Source organism: Punctularia strigosozonata, assembly GCF_000264995.1.
Source record: "Punctularia strigosozonata HHB-11173 SS5 unplaced genomic scaffold PUNSTscaffold_6, whole genome shotgun sequence".
Lineage (NCBI taxonomy): Eukaryota > Fungi > Basidiomycota > Agaricomycetes > Corticiales > Punctulariaceae > Punctularia > Punctularia strigosozonata.
Window position 1 is genome coordinate 1,495,743 of NW_006767438.1, and position 16,111 is coordinate 1,511,853.

Below are 16,111 nucleotides of genomic sequence, written 5' to 3' on the forward strand. Positions count from 1 at the left end.
TCGCGGGAGCGGGACAGGCCGGTGCGGGATGTGAGACGGGGCTGCAGCAGCCTCGGTATGTAGGCGTGTGCGTCTCCACCGGCTGCGCCCGCGAAATGAAAAGCACGAGGGTGGCGAGCTTTCATTCCATCGCATCGCATCCATATGACGACACCGACGATACTGGCGACCAAGAGAGATCTACCCGTACGTCCCCGGAGGCAGTCAACAACATACTGCAGCCGCGCCGTGCCCCGATAACCCAAGAAAAAGGAGAGAGAGCCGAAGAGACAGATCTACGATTTTGAAACGAGAGACGGACAACGTACCGACTGATACACCGCGCCGTCGCTCGTCCGCTGCGCGGGCGGCATCGCGCCCTTCGGCAGCGCGCCGCTCCCGCTCCCACCGCGGGACGCGCCCGTCAACGTGGCGTCGGGGTCGTCGTACCCGCCGCCACCGCCGTTCAGCGCTTCGTGTTCCATCCTGTCGTGGTCGTCGTCGTACGGGTTGATCAACGGCCGGCGCTCGGGCTCGGGCTCGGGCTGCAGATCGTAAGAGTAGGCGAGGGAGGGTACGGTGACGGACGTGGGGAGGGGAAGACGGGGAGGCGAATCAGATCCTGATGCTGCACGCCCGGACATGTGAGGCGGTGAAGGGGGCGCGCAAGCGCTTCTTCGAGTCTTTGCGGTCGCGAACGCGCTAAATTGGGACGGCAGGCGTTGATGGGGATGTCTGGCCGGTCTCCCAGGATGGAACAACAAGCCGAGAACAAAAAAAAATTAGAGGAGAAAGTGGAGGAGGAGAGGGGCGTCTCAGAGAGTCAGACACCCGTCATATGTATGTCTGTTCGCCGTCCAAGGCACGGACAGCATCCCGCGCGCGAGGACGGCGAAACGTTGCCGAAAACGCACCAAGCCCAGAAAGGAAGCCGATCTCCGATCTCAGTCCCGTGGCGGTGAACCTTGGACGCCCTCGGCCCGGTGACCCTGAGTTCGCCGGCGCTTGTCCAAGTTCGTTCAGTCCGTTTGCTTTTTTGGCCACGAACCTTGACCTTGGGCTCGAGCTTCACCACCGCCTCGCGCCGCACCATTGAGTTGCTCCGCGCCATAGAAAGGCCTCCAACCCTCGGGTCTTTGGCAAACGCTGCGTCTTGCTTTACTGCTTTTTTTTCTTACATGACACTACGGTCGGTATATGTACTCCGACAGTTCCGATCAAGTCGCGGTTTGGCGCTTCACTGCAGGTCGTCGCTCGCCCTCGTTTTCGGCCCCAGCGACGACCGTTTGTGCCCCGTCCTACGTACCTGACCGGCGTCCATAATCTGGGAAACTGTGCGCGGGATCGTTCGTACTGTCCATCGTAGGGCTATGCAGCTCGAGCGATGGAGAGGAGATGCTGTCGCACATTTAAATACCTATCAATTTCGGAAGAAACCCAAACAACTGGACCTACAAAGACGCGAAGGCGACGGCTAGTGAATCTCAAGCGCTGGTCTGTTGGGTATCATGCCCCGAGTCTTGGATTTTGCTTCTCCTAACGTCCATAAAACTGCAGAAGTCCACTCACAGCTGTGCACTCCCGATAGCTAAGCTGATCTACAACCCACGATACGACCAAAATCATCTATGTGGCCAGGAGATCGATCCGACGCCAGTACGCGAGCCATCTATCGACATCGTCGTGCGTCGAAGGCGCCATCGTCGCCAAGGTAAGGAGAGATCTCAATCGCCTTCCGCATGTCCATCGTCGGTACTTATCCCGCTCGCTTCGTCACGCTCCGCGGTTCTCGCACGTGTCTAGGTCAGCGCCGATGCTCTGGTCAAAACGGAAGCAGCCGCGTCGCCGGGTGGTCTCGCATATGTTCGAGCTCCGTCTTCGTGGGATCGGTCAAGGGCGTTCTGGAGGGCATCGAGCCACTGGGGGTAAGATATCAAAGGCACGCCGAGCCGCTCAGATACGTGTTTCATGACCATATCCCACGCGACGGGCTGCGGATGGGCAAGATGAAGCACCGGAGCGATGTTGTCAATGCCGGCCAGGGTAAACTCCAGCAATACTGGAGCGGCACCGTCGAGGTAAGTATCCAAGTGATATCCTATGACGTATCAAATCAACGCGATGGGCTCAGATCGAATAGCTCATTGACAAGCATACCGAGGGCTGACTCGGCAGACACTGAACCTTCGCGCCTGACGCGATTAGCGAGGGCAGCCATTCAGCCGTATTCCAGTCCCCGGTCTTCCCACCTGCGAGCTGGCCCACGCGAACCACTGTGGTTCTCAACGCGGGCACTGCGGCAGATGCGCGCTGAAGTATCCGCTCCGCGGTCCATTTCGACTCGGAATATCCGTTCCATATCGCGGACGATGGAACTTCTAACGGCGTCTCCTTCGCGGGCTCAACGCGACGAGCAGGTACCGAGGGGATGAGGTGAAGTACCGTGAAGAGAGAGATGACATGCAGCGTACCACCTAAGACGGCAATCCTGCTCGTGCATCTGATCGCCGGGGGTGTTGCTAGATGGGAAGATAGGGCAAAATCTATGATGTTGCGCACGATCAAGAGCTGCGGCTTGAACGACGAGAGCGAGATGTTAAAGTCGACTGGGTATGCTGTAAATCTTGTTCAGGACACCGCGATTTGATCCGCTGAACGCACTCATACCGTTGTGTATAATTCTGGTAACGGAAGAACGCATCTGTTCTCCAACATCAGCAGAGCGTCACTGACAACGCATGGAGACGTACCTCCCCTCCCCATACAGCTTCCCGTCAAGGGCAAATCTAGGCAAGGCCATATTAACCTCCAGAAGGCAAACCTTGTCCGAGTCAACTAGATCGACGATGAGGCCGCGGCATCGCAGGATGCTCCTCTGACGTTCCCGCAGGGATTGATTCTTGGACGACCGCCGATTGAGCGCGTACACTTGTGCGACCTTTTCACAGGCAAACAGCTCATGAACTGCAGCCGAGCCGAGCCCTCCCGTGGTTCTGGTGATCATAACCGCTTCTCTACCGCCGGAAGAACACAACACGCTTTCGTGACCCGGAAAGTCAGGCGAGTATTTTGCCACCAGCTCCCGGAGTCTCTCCGCTTTCGACGGCTTATTCCTATCATCGTGATCTCCAGAAGAAACGATTTGACTCGCAAAACGGGAAAGAGCATTTACGGGTGGGTTTTCGTAGACGAGATTGAATGGAACCGACTTCTCCGATCCTCTGATTGCACCGCGCATTCCGCGATACGGGGTATTGCGGATCCACGTTGCCTAAAGATTACGGTGGTTTTCAGCAGAGAAACCGTCTGGTGAAGACTGCACGGAGGTTATACCTGTCGCATCCACGTTGGAAGAAGTCGTCATCGTCTCAGACCACGCTCGTGAAAACACTCGACGATCTTCCGAGCGAAGTATCTCGTCGCTTCAAGCGTCCACACAGGAGGTGTGGCTATCTCGGGCTGAGGTGACTGCTTGACTGCAGCGTTCTCTACTCGTTATTCGGTCCTTGTTGCACGCCGAAAAGGTCCCATGTCATCGGTAATACCACTCGGACTTGCGGGCTTCTTGTGAGGGCGTCGCTCCCGTACGCGCTCAAGCAATTTTACTCACGCGAAGGTTACGGCAAAATCATGTTGCCGTTCCCGTCTGGAATATATGCCTCGCTTGGCTGGTGCGGTTGGCTTCTGTTACACAAAGCGGTCCGAAAATGCTGTCGGCGTGGCACCAGTTCTATTCAATACAATTCTTCTCCGATAGTGTGCCTCTCATTCTGATTTAGAAGGTCCGTGCATGATCATGCGGCATACTTGCACACACAAAGCCCCTCCGCTTCGTACAGAGCGGTTCCAATAATAACACTACAGCTGGATTCAATACGATAGACCGGATTTGCTCACGGTTGCTACTTCTTCCGCTTCAGGGGAAGAGCCTTTCCAGGCAGGAGTCACCGTCCCTGCATATGGGGAATTCGTGGTTTACGACACACTGAACTCACCCTGATCAAGCAAGGTCATATACATATTGGGAAAGCCCTTGGCGCGTAGAAATCTTACGTCTGAATTGTGGGTAAAGGTTCACAAGAGCCATCGATACCCTCGTGACAATGATCTACGACGATTCCTTCAGCCTGAGCGTTCGCCGGCTCACGAACCAAGTCAAAGCTCAATATGTGGCGTTGTAAGCCGGATTCCAACATGTGCTATTCTTGCTACCGGTATCACGGACAACTGTGGGGTAACGACGTATCTGAGGGAGTAGGTATGCGGGCTGTAACGAAGGAACTGCATTCCGACATGCTGTCCAGGTAGCGCAGTATATACAGGGCCATGTTAAGTTCTTCACCCCCTCCCTCGCTGTTCTGTCCTCGGTTATCGCTCCCTTTACACTGTTCGGGAAGAATGGTGTTGTCCGCAGTTGAGCTATTGTGTGTCTTTGTGCCTACAATGCGGTCCACCCTATCTGATAGACTTTGCAGATATGGACCCATCTTCCTGGGTTTGCGTCTCGATAGTATTTAGCATATCTCGGCTGACGAAGGGAACAGGGGTGGTGTTGAACGTTCTCCTCTACGGGATTATGATAACCCAGACCTATCTCTACTTTGCAGTGTATAGACAGTGAGCTTCAGTGACGCGAATTTCACCATGACGCACACGCTGAATTACATTGCAGTGACCGCGTTTGGATCAAGTGTCTCGTAGGGCTTCTATTCTTCGCCGATACTCTGAATACCGTGTTGTTAGTTCGACCTCCTTATAAGCGGCCCTCGTATGACAGGATGCTCGTAGCGATACCCTCTTTCTGTACTTGCGACTAGTTGTCGACTTCAGTGCGTTAAAACTCCTGCCAATCGAACATATTCAGTTACTCATCACTTCACTTTACAGACAATCCGGCAGAGCTGGGCATTACAAACTGGGGTGCGTCTCTCTGACATGCGGTGCTCTCATGCTAACGGAACTTTCCCAGTCTTCAATACAGGTATAATCGCCTATGCTGATATGCTACTCCCTACAGCTGACCATAACATATGACAATACAGAAGCAGTAATGACGGTACGTCAGAATCGACTACCTATACACGTGTCAAGCTTATTGGCATCCCAAGGCAATTATTGCTTTGATTTCTCAAAGCTTCTTTGCGTGGAGGTAGGTACACTACATTATCACCATCCATCCATCGTTTCTCATTTTGTTGCCATCCTTAGGGTGAAAGCTTTCACAGGATCTATATGGGCGTCAGCTATCATTGTGGGACTATCTATAGTACAGTTTCGTAGGTCTTCCATGCACATCAAAAAGCATCGATACCAACAACAACCGGCTCTTTTACTGAAGTGGGCGGACTTGGAACCTCCATCGCTTGTGGTATCGTTACGGAATTTCGACAGTTCCACAAATTCCAGGCCATTGTGATTGCATGGCTTGTTAGCGCAGCCGTCGCTGACGTTGCGATTGCGACGGTGATGGTTTTTCATCTGGTAGGAGGTTTACCTCAGGTCATTCTAAAACCCGCTAAAGTACTTCAGCGTGCACACAGAACTGGAATTCGCTCAACAGACGATATTATCACGAGACTCTCTAGGAGTTAGTTCGAGGGGCTTACTAATATGCATCCATTGTTGATAAGATTACAGTGATTGTGTCCACCGGTGCTATCACAGCAATGTGCGCCACGGCGGACCTTGTGGCATTTCTCACCAGTGTACGATTTGATCGTCTCATTTTCACGTTGTTGACTACTCAAGCTCACCGCAGACATCTGGTCTTCATCTCTTATTCAACACGCCTCTGGCAAAACTGTATACTAACTCACTGCTGTCCTCGTATGTGTCTGTTGACTCGTCTTGAAACAAATGTCCCTCAACCAGATATTATTTCGTGTAGGCTGAACTCACGTCATGGTGGACATTATAGTAATGAAGTCAGCATGCAAGATGCACTCGCGAGGACATCGGGTATCAACGGCTCACGACGGCCTGATGTTATCGAGCTTCAGCCCGTTGGAAAGCGCTCAAATGCTATGAACATCACAGTAACACGCACAGTGGATGTTGACGACGGGAGTACCATGCCTGCTAAAGGTTACGAATCAGGCAGCCTCGAGATTGAAGGTGCAACAGAAAGGAAGAATGCAATGGTGTAAGCTACAAGTTGCGCCCCTGCCTACGCAGCTTGTCTCCTCTGTAGCGCAATGTGTTACAGCTTTCCTTGAATGTCAACTCTCTTACACAAATTTCGGCCTGATGTCGTACTTATGTGCCATAAGAACATTCAATATAAGGACAGAAGCGTACTTAGGTAGATTATCCCGGAGGATTATGGAATTCTCCGTAAATACTTGGTCATTCCGGCGCCATGCATATCACCTCAGAACAAAGTCGCAACAACGGTATCCCAGCAGATTTAGTGATATTTTCCTAAGCACACATGATGAAATGTTCAGAAGAGCTTTCGAACATATGGAGGTTCATCGGTGCGATAGTCAAGGACCTTAGCTAATCATGACTGCCGCAAGTGCCGCCTTATCGTAGTATATTTATGAGTTAACATCAATGTGTTGGCGGAGGTGAAGGAATGTTTTCGCTTCGCAGAAGCCCGTCAGCTGTTGAGGGTTGCGATACTTACTGATATTCAACGGCAGAACTATCAATAGTGTGTATCTGTGTGTCCACTGAAGCAAATTTCGTGTGTTCGTGGAACCCAATGCCATAACCTGGGTGTCGAACGCTTACTCAGCTTCGCAGTGCTTGGGAACGCACTGTCGTAGACTTGCCTCTTTGGATACTAGACAGACAAGATAACAGTTGACCAACCCTCGAATGTACGGCCCTCAATCATGACATTACCCTTTTCAGCCTCTCAACAAAGGGCCCTAGTTATCTTCCATACCAGTTCCGCGCCTGCACCTCAATGCATGCGGTACAGAAATAGATTCGAAGATGAAGTAACGGACTCAATGCAGCCTGGGAGCAGAGTACGTGAAGGGTAGATAAAGTCGGTAGACGAGCTCGTTTTCTCCACCAACTCGTCAGTTGCAGATCTACATCCCCGCAGTATTCCTTCAGCAATGAAACCAACGAACAGGGCAGAGGACATCGCAGGACGGGCGTTTGACTATGTGATATGCGGTAGGCATCATAGTCAATACTATATCTAAGTGAATACTGAAACCACGCATAGGCGGTGGGGTGAGTACACAAAACTCGCATCAGGCATGCAGCTGTTTCATTAGTTGTAACTGCTTTCGTAGACCGCAGGGCTTTGTCTTGCTGCACGCTTGAGCGATGATCCAAAAAATACGGTTCTTGTTCTTGAAGCCGGCGAAGCCAACTTGAGTGACCCAAACATTCGTGAGCAGCATTGCATGATTCCATTTAACCTACTAGACTTACTATTTACCTCGTTCAGTGCGCCCAGCCTCGTTTGGCAGTCATTTTGGCAATCCCTCTTACGACTGGTCTCATCAGACAGTGAGTTAATCCTGCTCCGAAGTATTCTGCGTACCTTAGATATGATTACTAGACCAAGCAGAAGTATTGCGATGGAAAATCGTACATTTGGAACCGGTACGCTGTGACCTCCCACGTATTTGCATACCGAGCCATTGAAGTGATATCATCTTGTGAACAGCGGGAAGGGTCTCGGTGGTAGCTCAGGCATCAACTTCATGTGTTTCACCTCGTGCTTTCCCATAGGGACGTACTGACTTCTCACTTCAGGTGCTGGGTAAAGCCTCCGGCGTCCGATATCAATGGCAAGTTTTACTGAGACGCGGGAGGATCATTTCTCGGACTGATACAGAAGCGCAGATATCGAACGACTAGGCAATCCGGGCTGGAACTGGGACAATTATGACAAGTATACTGCACGTACCGAAAGGTCAGCCATCTTCTAAACCCAGCACAAGGCCTCATAATGATTGGTTGCCGACCAACTGATAGTTTTGTCGCACCGGATCCCGAGAAGCAGAAGGCCCACAATCTGGAACTCCGTGCATGGAAGGGTGGATCAGGTGACTCACTGAGTAACTCTGATGTGACGCAGCTTTGTTAATTGAAAATTCTCCATAGGACCACTTCTCACCGCGTTTCCCGGAAACATCCTTGCGGCAGAGTTGGATTTTCAGCAGGTTCGTCAGTTCCAGTACCAGCCATCGGAAACCTCATTGAGCGTCATGCAGACTCTGATCAACTGCGGTATTCCCATTGCTCCTGACCCTGTGAGCAAGAGGTTCGTCGCGTTCATGCAATGGCTGACGTACAAATGAATTTTTAGCTCGCTGGAAATGTTAGCTCCCGCGTCCTGTAAAAAACAACATCTACTAATGGTCCGTTAAACTGTAGCCCGCTGGTGTATACTTTGCGCCGAACACGGTTGATCCCAAGACGCATACCCGCACTTATTCAGTCACCGTAAGCTGGACTCGTCATTTCTATTTCTGTTTGCTCATGAGTGATAGGCTTTTTATACGCCAAACGCACACCGCGAGAATATAACTGTACTCTGCGGAGCTCAGGTCCGAAAGGTCCTCACTGCAAGCAGTGCTGACGGCCTGCTCGTCGCAGAGTCAGTAGAGTTCGACTCTGGAGGCAAGGTCCATGCCGTTAATGCTGCTCGTGAGATCATACTATCCGCTGGGTATGCCATATGTATGTCCTCCGGAGTCGGTACACTCAGACACTATCGTATCAGGGCCTTGAAAACCCCTCAAATACTCGAAATGTCTGGTATTGGACTGAAGTCGGTGCTGAACGATATCAATATTCCCGTTAAGCTTGACCTGCCCGTGGGAGAAAATGTTCAGGAGCACATATACGTCGGGATTAGTTGGGGTAAGTCTTAGCAAAACTTGTCTAGCATTGGCTGACGCTGCATTGCAGAGCTTCGCGAGGACGTGTCCTTTGATACGCTGGATATTTTACAAGACTCCGAAGTTGCTTCAAAGCATCTGGAGCTGCAGTAAGCATCCAGAACTCACTCTTGCGGCTAATCTGCAGCTGAATCATCATTAAGCGTCGCGGGAGAAGGCATATTCACCACTGGCATTGTTGGATTTGCCTTCGCCGGTCTTGACAAGGTCTCTGGGCGCGCTCCCGAGATTATTGCGCATGCTAGGAAAGTCATGGAGGATAGGAGTCAACTCTCGCCTGGACTTGTCGATCAATACGAGATTCAGCTCGAGAGACTTGAAGGGGGAGCACCCGGATGCGAGATCATCAGTATCCCCGGATTTATGAGCGGCCCTAGTAAGCTTTGCCGTCAATTACAGTATGTTAAACGAGAGCTGATATGGCTGCGTAGACATGCCAGAGAAGGGAAAGAAATACTTGACGGTTCTGGCTGCCAGTAACTATTGCCTCTCGCGCGGAACAATTGTATGCACTGGGCTTTTCTCGAAATACTTTAACTGATTGGGTTGCAGCACTCTACGACTTCCGACCCCAGCGTTGATCCTGCATACGGTATAATTTTATCTCTCCACGAGAACTGATGCGCTTACGTTAATTCATTATCAGATCCTCACTACATGCAGCGAGAAGTCGGCAAGTGCCCTACATACCCATTCCAGGTTCAATACGTGCTGACTAGTGGTCAGATGCTCATATCCTTCTCGACACTGTCAAGTTCGTTCGCAATATGTCTAACGTTGCCCCGTTCAAGGACATGATCGGTATGCATATACGATGGGATAGTTGCATCTGCTAATTTATTGAGCAAAATATTATAGTAAAGGAGGTAAACCCCGGCGCGGATATTAAAGATGATGCCGCATTGGATGGTACGGAAAACTCACCGTTCTCTATTGAGCACTGAACTTTATTCGTCGATTCGCGCATCCAGGCTGGATGAAGCAGACAATGGGAACTACATTCCGTAAGCGCGCCTCCTAAACGCGGTTGAAGAGTGTCCGAGTCATTATTGATACGTGGCATCAAAGATACGTGTGGCTCGGCTTCCATGCTTCCAAAAGACAAGGGAGGCGTTGTAGACCCGGATCTCAAGGTGAATAGTTACATTACACATCATTGCACATTTCTGGACTACCTAATTCATTCATGACGCAGGTGTACGGAACGACCAATCTTCGCGTTGTCGATCTATCCATTCTACCACTTCACTTTGCCGCACATCCGCTGGCTTCGGTGTATGCCATCGCTGAGCAAGGTAAGAGCTTCGCTCAGCACGTTTCAGGTTCAGCGCTGATAGTACTGTTTCAGCGGCGGACAAAATCAAGGAAGCAGCTGAATCCAGTGTTGCTTGATTCGCGGCGGGATCCGGAAGGTCGGTTCTCTTCGAAGTGCTTAGCAGGAAACAAGCGGCCGGGAAGGAAGTAAACACGTTCAAATATGACGAATGTCATCGTATTCTAGGCAATCGTACGAATATTTTGAGCGTTACTTTGACGAAGGCGATAATACCTCAACGCCTTAAGTTGACCGACAAATGAGCATAGGACTTGCTCTAGGTGTGTAGCTCTCCCTGACTATATGCATGTCATCCCACGACTTATGTAACAACCATCCTGTGGAGCTGATGTTTGCGAAGACAGTTGGGCGACCTAGTACCAGACGGAGACACGACGTTTGCATGAGTTTGATCATGAGTGCACACGGGGAGTATCGAAATGCGCCGTGCTATCCCAGTGAGATACGTGATAATAAACGCACTGAGGCTAGTGACTTTACTCGGTCGGAGTGAGCCGCTTAGCCACAACGGTAGATGGGTGAATAATGATGGACCTTCTCACTTAAGAGTCGAACTGGCCATGACAGAATTGCTCATTTAGTTGATATATCGCTGAAATGATCGAATTAATCCATCCGGCTCCTGTTCTGGAAGAGTGCACGTGTACGACGCTATCTCCTTGCTCTCCTTGACTCCTGCAGCGCCTGTCGCACACGCGGCTAACAGGGCGATTAATGATTTGCCACAACTGGCACAATTAACACCGCGCTCTCGTGTACGGTACGTGATTCGTATGTATGTGCGTCCGAGGTTTACTCAAATCACACATAGGACCTTAAGGACTCATCCAAACGTCTTGGCAGCAGTAAGATACTTTTAGGAGGGTCTCTAGGCCTCTATTATATATAATTAAGTGTTATTCCTGAATGGGAATTGCCAGAGCAGCCAAGAGACTTCTAAGAGCGGTGGAGATCTCGGAGTGAGAAATAGCAATCGACCGCGGCAGTTGGTATGGCGTCATAACGAGCGCACCGAGCGGCGGCGGGGAGTTTTCGCCAAGATCTCGCGATTTGAGGGGAAGAATAAGTAGTTTGGCATAGATCGTGGTATGTGAGATTGGTGAACCGCATTGAATACTCAGGGAAAGCAATTCATCAAGGATCAAGGGAATTCTGAGGGTCGTCGGACGGGAAGAGAACACGCTGAACTCGATATAGGGGTCGAGCTCCTACCTAAAAGGGGAATTTACACGCCCGAAAAGGCAGTGATGCTCGCGTGCCGTGTCGGGCGTCGGGAAGCGGGAGGCGCTTTGTAATCCTCTCGTTCTCTTACAAGGGGTCTCGCTCATGATATTCCAGCTGGATTCAATCTCCTGGTAGGACACCGAGAATGACCCTCAAACATTCTCGACGATGTCTCGGACTTGCTCTTCTTTCCGACATTTTCCGGGTTCCGCGATCGTCCAGCCAGTCGTGCCCGGAACAGGATACCATCTTGTTCCCTGCAGCTCCGTTGGTTCCAGTCTCACTCCGTATGACGTGTCTGCTTCCCGGGATATTGCATTCGTCGCGGGATTTCTTCGCCGCTCGTAAATAGAGGTTATGTACTGCCATGAAGTTGTGCACGAATCCCCCACTCCAATATCTTAGACGACCCCATCAAGCCAAGCACTCACATCTTCGTCCAGCCTGAAGTAACCGGGTCATCCCCCTGGTCTCAGCTTCGTCGTCGCCACGCATCTGTCTCGACACACGCTTCCATATGATCATGTCCGCCTTCCGGAGTACACGCGACAGACCGCCTCATAAGTAACTCGAAGCACGCACCTAGGGTCCGTTTCGCGCCAGTGAACACGCACACTCGCAGCCCTAGTGGTCACCCGTGTTCTAGAGATGCACGATTATCTCTACATTCTCGGCGTCGTCGCCATGGCCGCCGCAAGTCACGCGCAGATTCTCAACGCCCAGCAAATCACAGCAGTCAAAGCACGTCTCGCCGAAGGCGCAACTCACAGGTTCGCCTCTCTCTCCCTCTGCTTTCCCTCTCTTCTCACCTTTCCCCAGCTGGGAAATCGGCACCCAATCCGAAGCCCTCCTCGAACTCGACACACCCTCCTTCTCTGTCTTTACTGCCCCAGTACCTCCCATCTCACCTGCCCCGCGCTCGCTCAACGAAGTCCTCATCATCGCCGACCGCGTGCTCGCTCAACAATCCACGACGGGCACCGGGAGCGCCGTCTCGCTCTTTCCCGGCGACGTCTCTGCGGCCGATCCCGCCAGCGTCGGCATCGCCGTGCTCCTGGCGGGCTGGACGGGCGAGCGCGGGCACGAGTACTCCGCCGCCGCGACGAGCGAACGCAACTACCTCATCGAGGTCGCTCCTCGTACCCCGGACGGGGCGATCTCGCATCGCGCGGCGCAGGTGCAATTGTGGTGCGTTCGGCCGTCGCTCGTACGACTCTCTACGGACTGCTGATGGGATTGTGTTGGTGGCGGTTAGGAGCGACTTCGTGTACATGGTCCCGCCCTTCTTGGCCTACTACGGCGCCATCACCGAGTCTTCTTCTGACGTTGACGAGGCGTTCAACCAGATCAAGCTCTATCGCGACTACCTGCGCGACAACAGCGCCAGCGGGCTATGGAAACACATCCTCCTGGGCGAGTCAGGGAACGACGAGGGGCACTGGTCGACAGGTGCATCCTTTCTGTGCAGCAACTAACCGAGGCCCAACTATTACCTCTAACGCACTCCGCGATAATGCAGGAAATGCGTTGGTTGCGGCCGGCATGGTCCGCGTGTTCGCGACCTACACTCAATCCTCCTGGTACCTCGCCACAGCTGGCCGACGCGCGGAGCTTATCAACTGGATAACCGATATCCATGCCGCGATGTACGCACACCAGGTATACCCCCCTCCCCCCACTCTTCCTTCGTTCATCTCTCTCATCCTACTCCACACCTCTAGCACTCCAGCGGCCTCTTCCATAACTACGCAGACGACCGCTCGACCTTCCTCGACGCCGCCTCCGCCGCGCTCCTCGCCTCGACCGTCTACCGCCTCGCCTCCCTCACTGGGATCGAGACCTTCATCGCCCAGGCCGAACGCACGCGCGAGGGCCTCTTCGCGCCCAACCCGAACGGCTCGTTCGCGCACTTCGACGCCGACTTTTGGCTGAAGCCCGTCGGCAACCCGTACAACTACGCAGCGCCAGGTAGCCGGAGTCCGGAGGCGCAAGCGTTCGTGATCGAGCTGCAGGCCGCGTACCGAGATTGGGCGGGCTTGTCTTGAAGGGTGATCGCCATCGTCGCATGTTCATCGCGCAGATAGGTTTCGGACTTCAAACAAGCGTTGGTTGTTGCCGCGCTCCATGGTTACCCCCGCACATCGGTGTAAGGGAAGAGTTCGGGCCCTCATCCGAGCCGTTAGAGCAGTCCGAAGCCTATTGGGCGTCTATAATATTCTACTGGATGTTGACTCATACACGGAATCAAACCTGTTGCTTCTCTTTCGCCGCTTTCTCGAGCATGAGACGCAGTCTGAGCTGGTACATACCCGCCCTCGCCCGCTCTCTCTCCTCGTCGTCCCAACGCGTAAGCTGCTGATCCAGCCACGGCTTCGCGCTGATCACCCGCCGACGCGTCACCTTCGCGTGCTCGATCTCGTCCCCATTCTGCGCGAGGAGGTGATACGCCGCGGCGATCGGCGCCGCATCCGGTGCCGCCTTCTTCAGCGCCTCCGGGTCCCCCGCATCGCGAGCCTTCAGCCACCTCTCCCGCTGCGCAGCTTGGACGGAAGGCAGCTGATCGCGTCGGTTCTTGATCAACTCGATGCGCTCGCGCTCCTCCGCTAGCCGCGCCTCGAGGCCCTCAGGGATGGAGTACGAACCGTCCCAGACGCTGCGTACGAGCCAACCCATGAGGTCCGCGAGCGGGAAGGGCGTGAAGCTGACGGGCAGGCCGATGAACGCGAGCGTCGGGTTACGAGCCAGAATGCTGTGCGCCCACAGGCCTTTGATACGTGGCGGCCAATCTTCCTCGGATAAGGGTGGTACCGGCTCGCCGATCGGGGGAGGCGCGGGTGAGATAGGCTCGTGCGACGGACCCGCGCCGTCGTTCTGGAGTACGTGAACCCAGGGTATACGCCCGATGTGGTACCCAGTGCCGAGGAGGACGTAGTCGACGTTCTCGATCACGCTGTCGTCGTCCAGCACGAGGTCGAGCCGGTCCGCGGTCGGCATCTCGTACCGTTTGATGACGGGGACGTCCTTGATCCGTTCGTCCGGAAGGGACACGAACATGTGCGACTGCGCCGTCCGGATCGAGCGGTACACGGGCTCGTCTTGACCCAGGACGCGCTGGGCGGCGATGTGCGCCGCGGCTTCGTTGGCGCTGTTGCCGTTGCCGACGACGACGACGCGTTTGTGCGCGTACGGGGCAGGGCCGCGGTACCAGCGGGTGTGGTGCACGCGTCCGGCCTTGGCGGCTTCTTTGATACCGGGAACGGGGGGATATACCGGCCAGTCATACCAGCCGGTCGCGACCACAACCTGGAGGCATGAAAAGCGTTGAGTGATCGGAGGGTTTCGAAGGTTTATATATGCTCGTACCGCGTCCCAGTGCGATTCGACGACCTCACCACCGCGATTCCAGTCTCGGTAATTCACGCGCCACCCTCCAGGCTTGTTAGTCTCTGTCGGCGGGAGCTCCCACACCCCCTGCACCTCGATGTTACACCGGATGTGCGGGCGCAGCGGCTTTGCGAAACTTGCAAGGTACTCGTGCGTCTCCAGGAGCGAGGGGAAGGTCTCTCCCTCTGCAAGCGGAGGGAACGGGTGGCCTGAGTAGGTGAGGAAACGCGGGAGGACGTTGCCGCGGAGGTTGGTGTAGGCAGGAGAGGGCCAGTACAAGGCGTCGGTGGAAGGTGAGCGGATAGGCCAGACACCGTCCGAATGACCTGCTGGAAGCGACTGTTCGATGTCTGCGACGCCGGGATCCAGGTACCTGCACTGTTCGTCAGAACATCGCTGCTGAATGGAGCTGGGGTGGACTTCGAGTGAGAACTGACCATACCCCGCCGACATCTTTTCGCCGCTCGAACAACAATACTTCATCAAAAGGACCCTTCTCAGACCCTGGTTCGGCTTGAACCAGAGATCGAAGGGCCGCTAGACCCGTAGCACCTCCGCCGATAACCACGACCTTGTTCGGCTTTGTCTGTGGTAACGCCGTCCTCGGCATCGTCGAACGACCAGTACAGTTCAAGCAGATGAGGAGTCGATTCTAACGCGATCTGCTCTGATGAGAGCGAGATCTATATGGGCCGAGAAATCTGGCGGTGAGCGCTGGACGAGGATGAATTGCGTGCTTGTTTCGTCTCGGCGGCGTCGAGACCCGCGTGCATTCTCGTGGATAGCATGGTGGTGTGAGATAGTGTGCACAAGTCGGGCTTCACATCCATGGACTTGGTGAAGACACTCCGTTGAGACACGAAAGTGAAGCACCCAGAGAGGAGATGTGCGCCGCAGGCTAGCAATATGAAGTGAACCAGTCAGTCGCATAAATGGATGAACCGAACGCGCGACTCGGCGCAAGTCCCGGGTCCGGCGACTCGCGAGATACGCTGAGACACGCGAGGTTTCAAATATCCACCACCGTACACCCTTCCTACCAGGCACTTGGATGAAATCAACCCAGACTTGGTAAAGCTATCCGTATACGAACCTCAAGGGCCAGCAACCCCTCACTTGGGATCCCCTACGCGCGTTCAACTTATCAGTACATAAAGGTGAACTATGCTCTCCTTCGATCTGAACATTTTCACTGGGACACTGCTCCCGGACAAGCGCCTGAGCATGTTGCTTTGCTTGTCACGACGTATCCTACCCTAGTGAGTGCAATGCAGCAGTAGGCGTCAACACACGATAAATGACGGAGTGTTCGGGA

At 53.6% G+C, this 16,111-nt stretch overlaps 5 protein-coding genes across 5 annotated transcripts; 3 read left to right on the plus strand and 2 right to left on the minus strand.

Annotated features, from left to right (window-relative positions):
- Window positions 1–1,801: 1,801 nt before the first annotated feature.
- PUNSTDRAFT_113665 (uncharacterized protein) lies at window positions 1,802–3,999 on the minus strand (the record flags this gene model as incomplete). The annotated part of the gene is given in 7 exon segments (XM_007383820.1): window positions 1,802–1,880; window positions 1,900–2,027; window positions 2,137–2,594; window positions 2,647–2,680; window positions 2,726–3,250; window positions 3,376–3,467; window positions 3,975–3,999. 7 exon segments carry the CDS (start codon window positions 3,997–3,999, stop codon window positions 1,802–1,804), a joined length of 1,341 nt encoding a protein of 446 aa, XP_007383882.1.
- Window positions 4,000–4,522: 523 nt separating this feature from the next.
- Window positions 4,523–5,806, plus strand: PUNSTDRAFT_25514 (uncharacterized protein; the record flags this gene model as incomplete). The annotated part of the gene is made up of 7 exons (XM_007383821.1): window positions 4,523–4,596; window positions 4,652–4,747; window positions 4,844–4,899; window positions 5,282–5,460; window positions 5,509–5,566; window positions 5,617–5,684; window positions 5,738–5,806. Coding segments are annotated over 7 exons (600 nt in total), but the record flags the coding sequence as incomplete, so codon positions are not given.
- Window positions 5,807–7,232: 1,426 nt separating this feature from the next.
- On the plus strand, window positions 7,233–10,317 carry PUNSTDRAFT_67234 (alcohol oxidase; the record flags this gene model as incomplete). The annotated part of the gene is made up of 21 exons (XM_007383822.1): window positions 7,233–7,332; window positions 7,391–7,452; window positions 7,505–7,548; window positions 7,613–7,651; window positions 7,702–7,740; window positions 7,787–7,861; window positions 7,924–8,017; window positions 8,121–8,216; window positions 8,326–8,394; window positions 8,442–8,620; window positions 8,675–8,814; window positions 8,863–8,941; window positions 8,996–9,228; window positions 9,284–9,357; window positions 9,405–9,444; window positions 9,499–9,521; window positions 9,572–9,653; window positions 9,711–9,761; window positions 9,824–9,856; window positions 9,921–9,985; window positions 10,048–10,317. Coding segments are annotated over 21 exons (1,887 nt in total), but the record flags the coding sequence as incomplete, so codon positions are not given.
- Window positions 10,318–12,060: 1,743 nt separating this feature from the next.
- On the plus strand, window positions 12,061–13,457 carry PUNSTDRAFT_68092 (uncharacterized protein; the record flags this gene model as incomplete). Its single annotated transcript, XM_007383823.1, has 5 exons — window positions 12,061–12,182; window positions 12,232–12,600; window positions 12,668–12,861; window positions 12,932–13,071; window positions 13,134–13,457. The coding sequence occupies 5 exons, from the start codon at window positions 12,061–12,063 to the stop codon at window positions 13,455–13,457; spliced, it is 1,149 nt and encodes a 382-aa protein (XP_007383885.1).
- Window positions 13,458–13,656: 199 nt separating this feature from the next.
- Window positions 13,657–15,406, minus strand: PUNSTDRAFT_134354 (FAD/NAD(P)-binding domain-containing protein; the record flags this gene model as incomplete). Its single annotated transcript, XM_007383824.1, has 3 exons — window positions 13,657–14,715; window positions 14,776–15,169; window positions 15,234–15,406. 3 exons carry the CDS (start codon window positions 15,404–15,406, stop codon window positions 13,657–13,659), a joined length of 1,626 nt encoding a protein of 541 aa, XP_007383886.1.
- Between the last annotated feature and the right edge of the window lie 705 nt (window positions 15,407–16,111).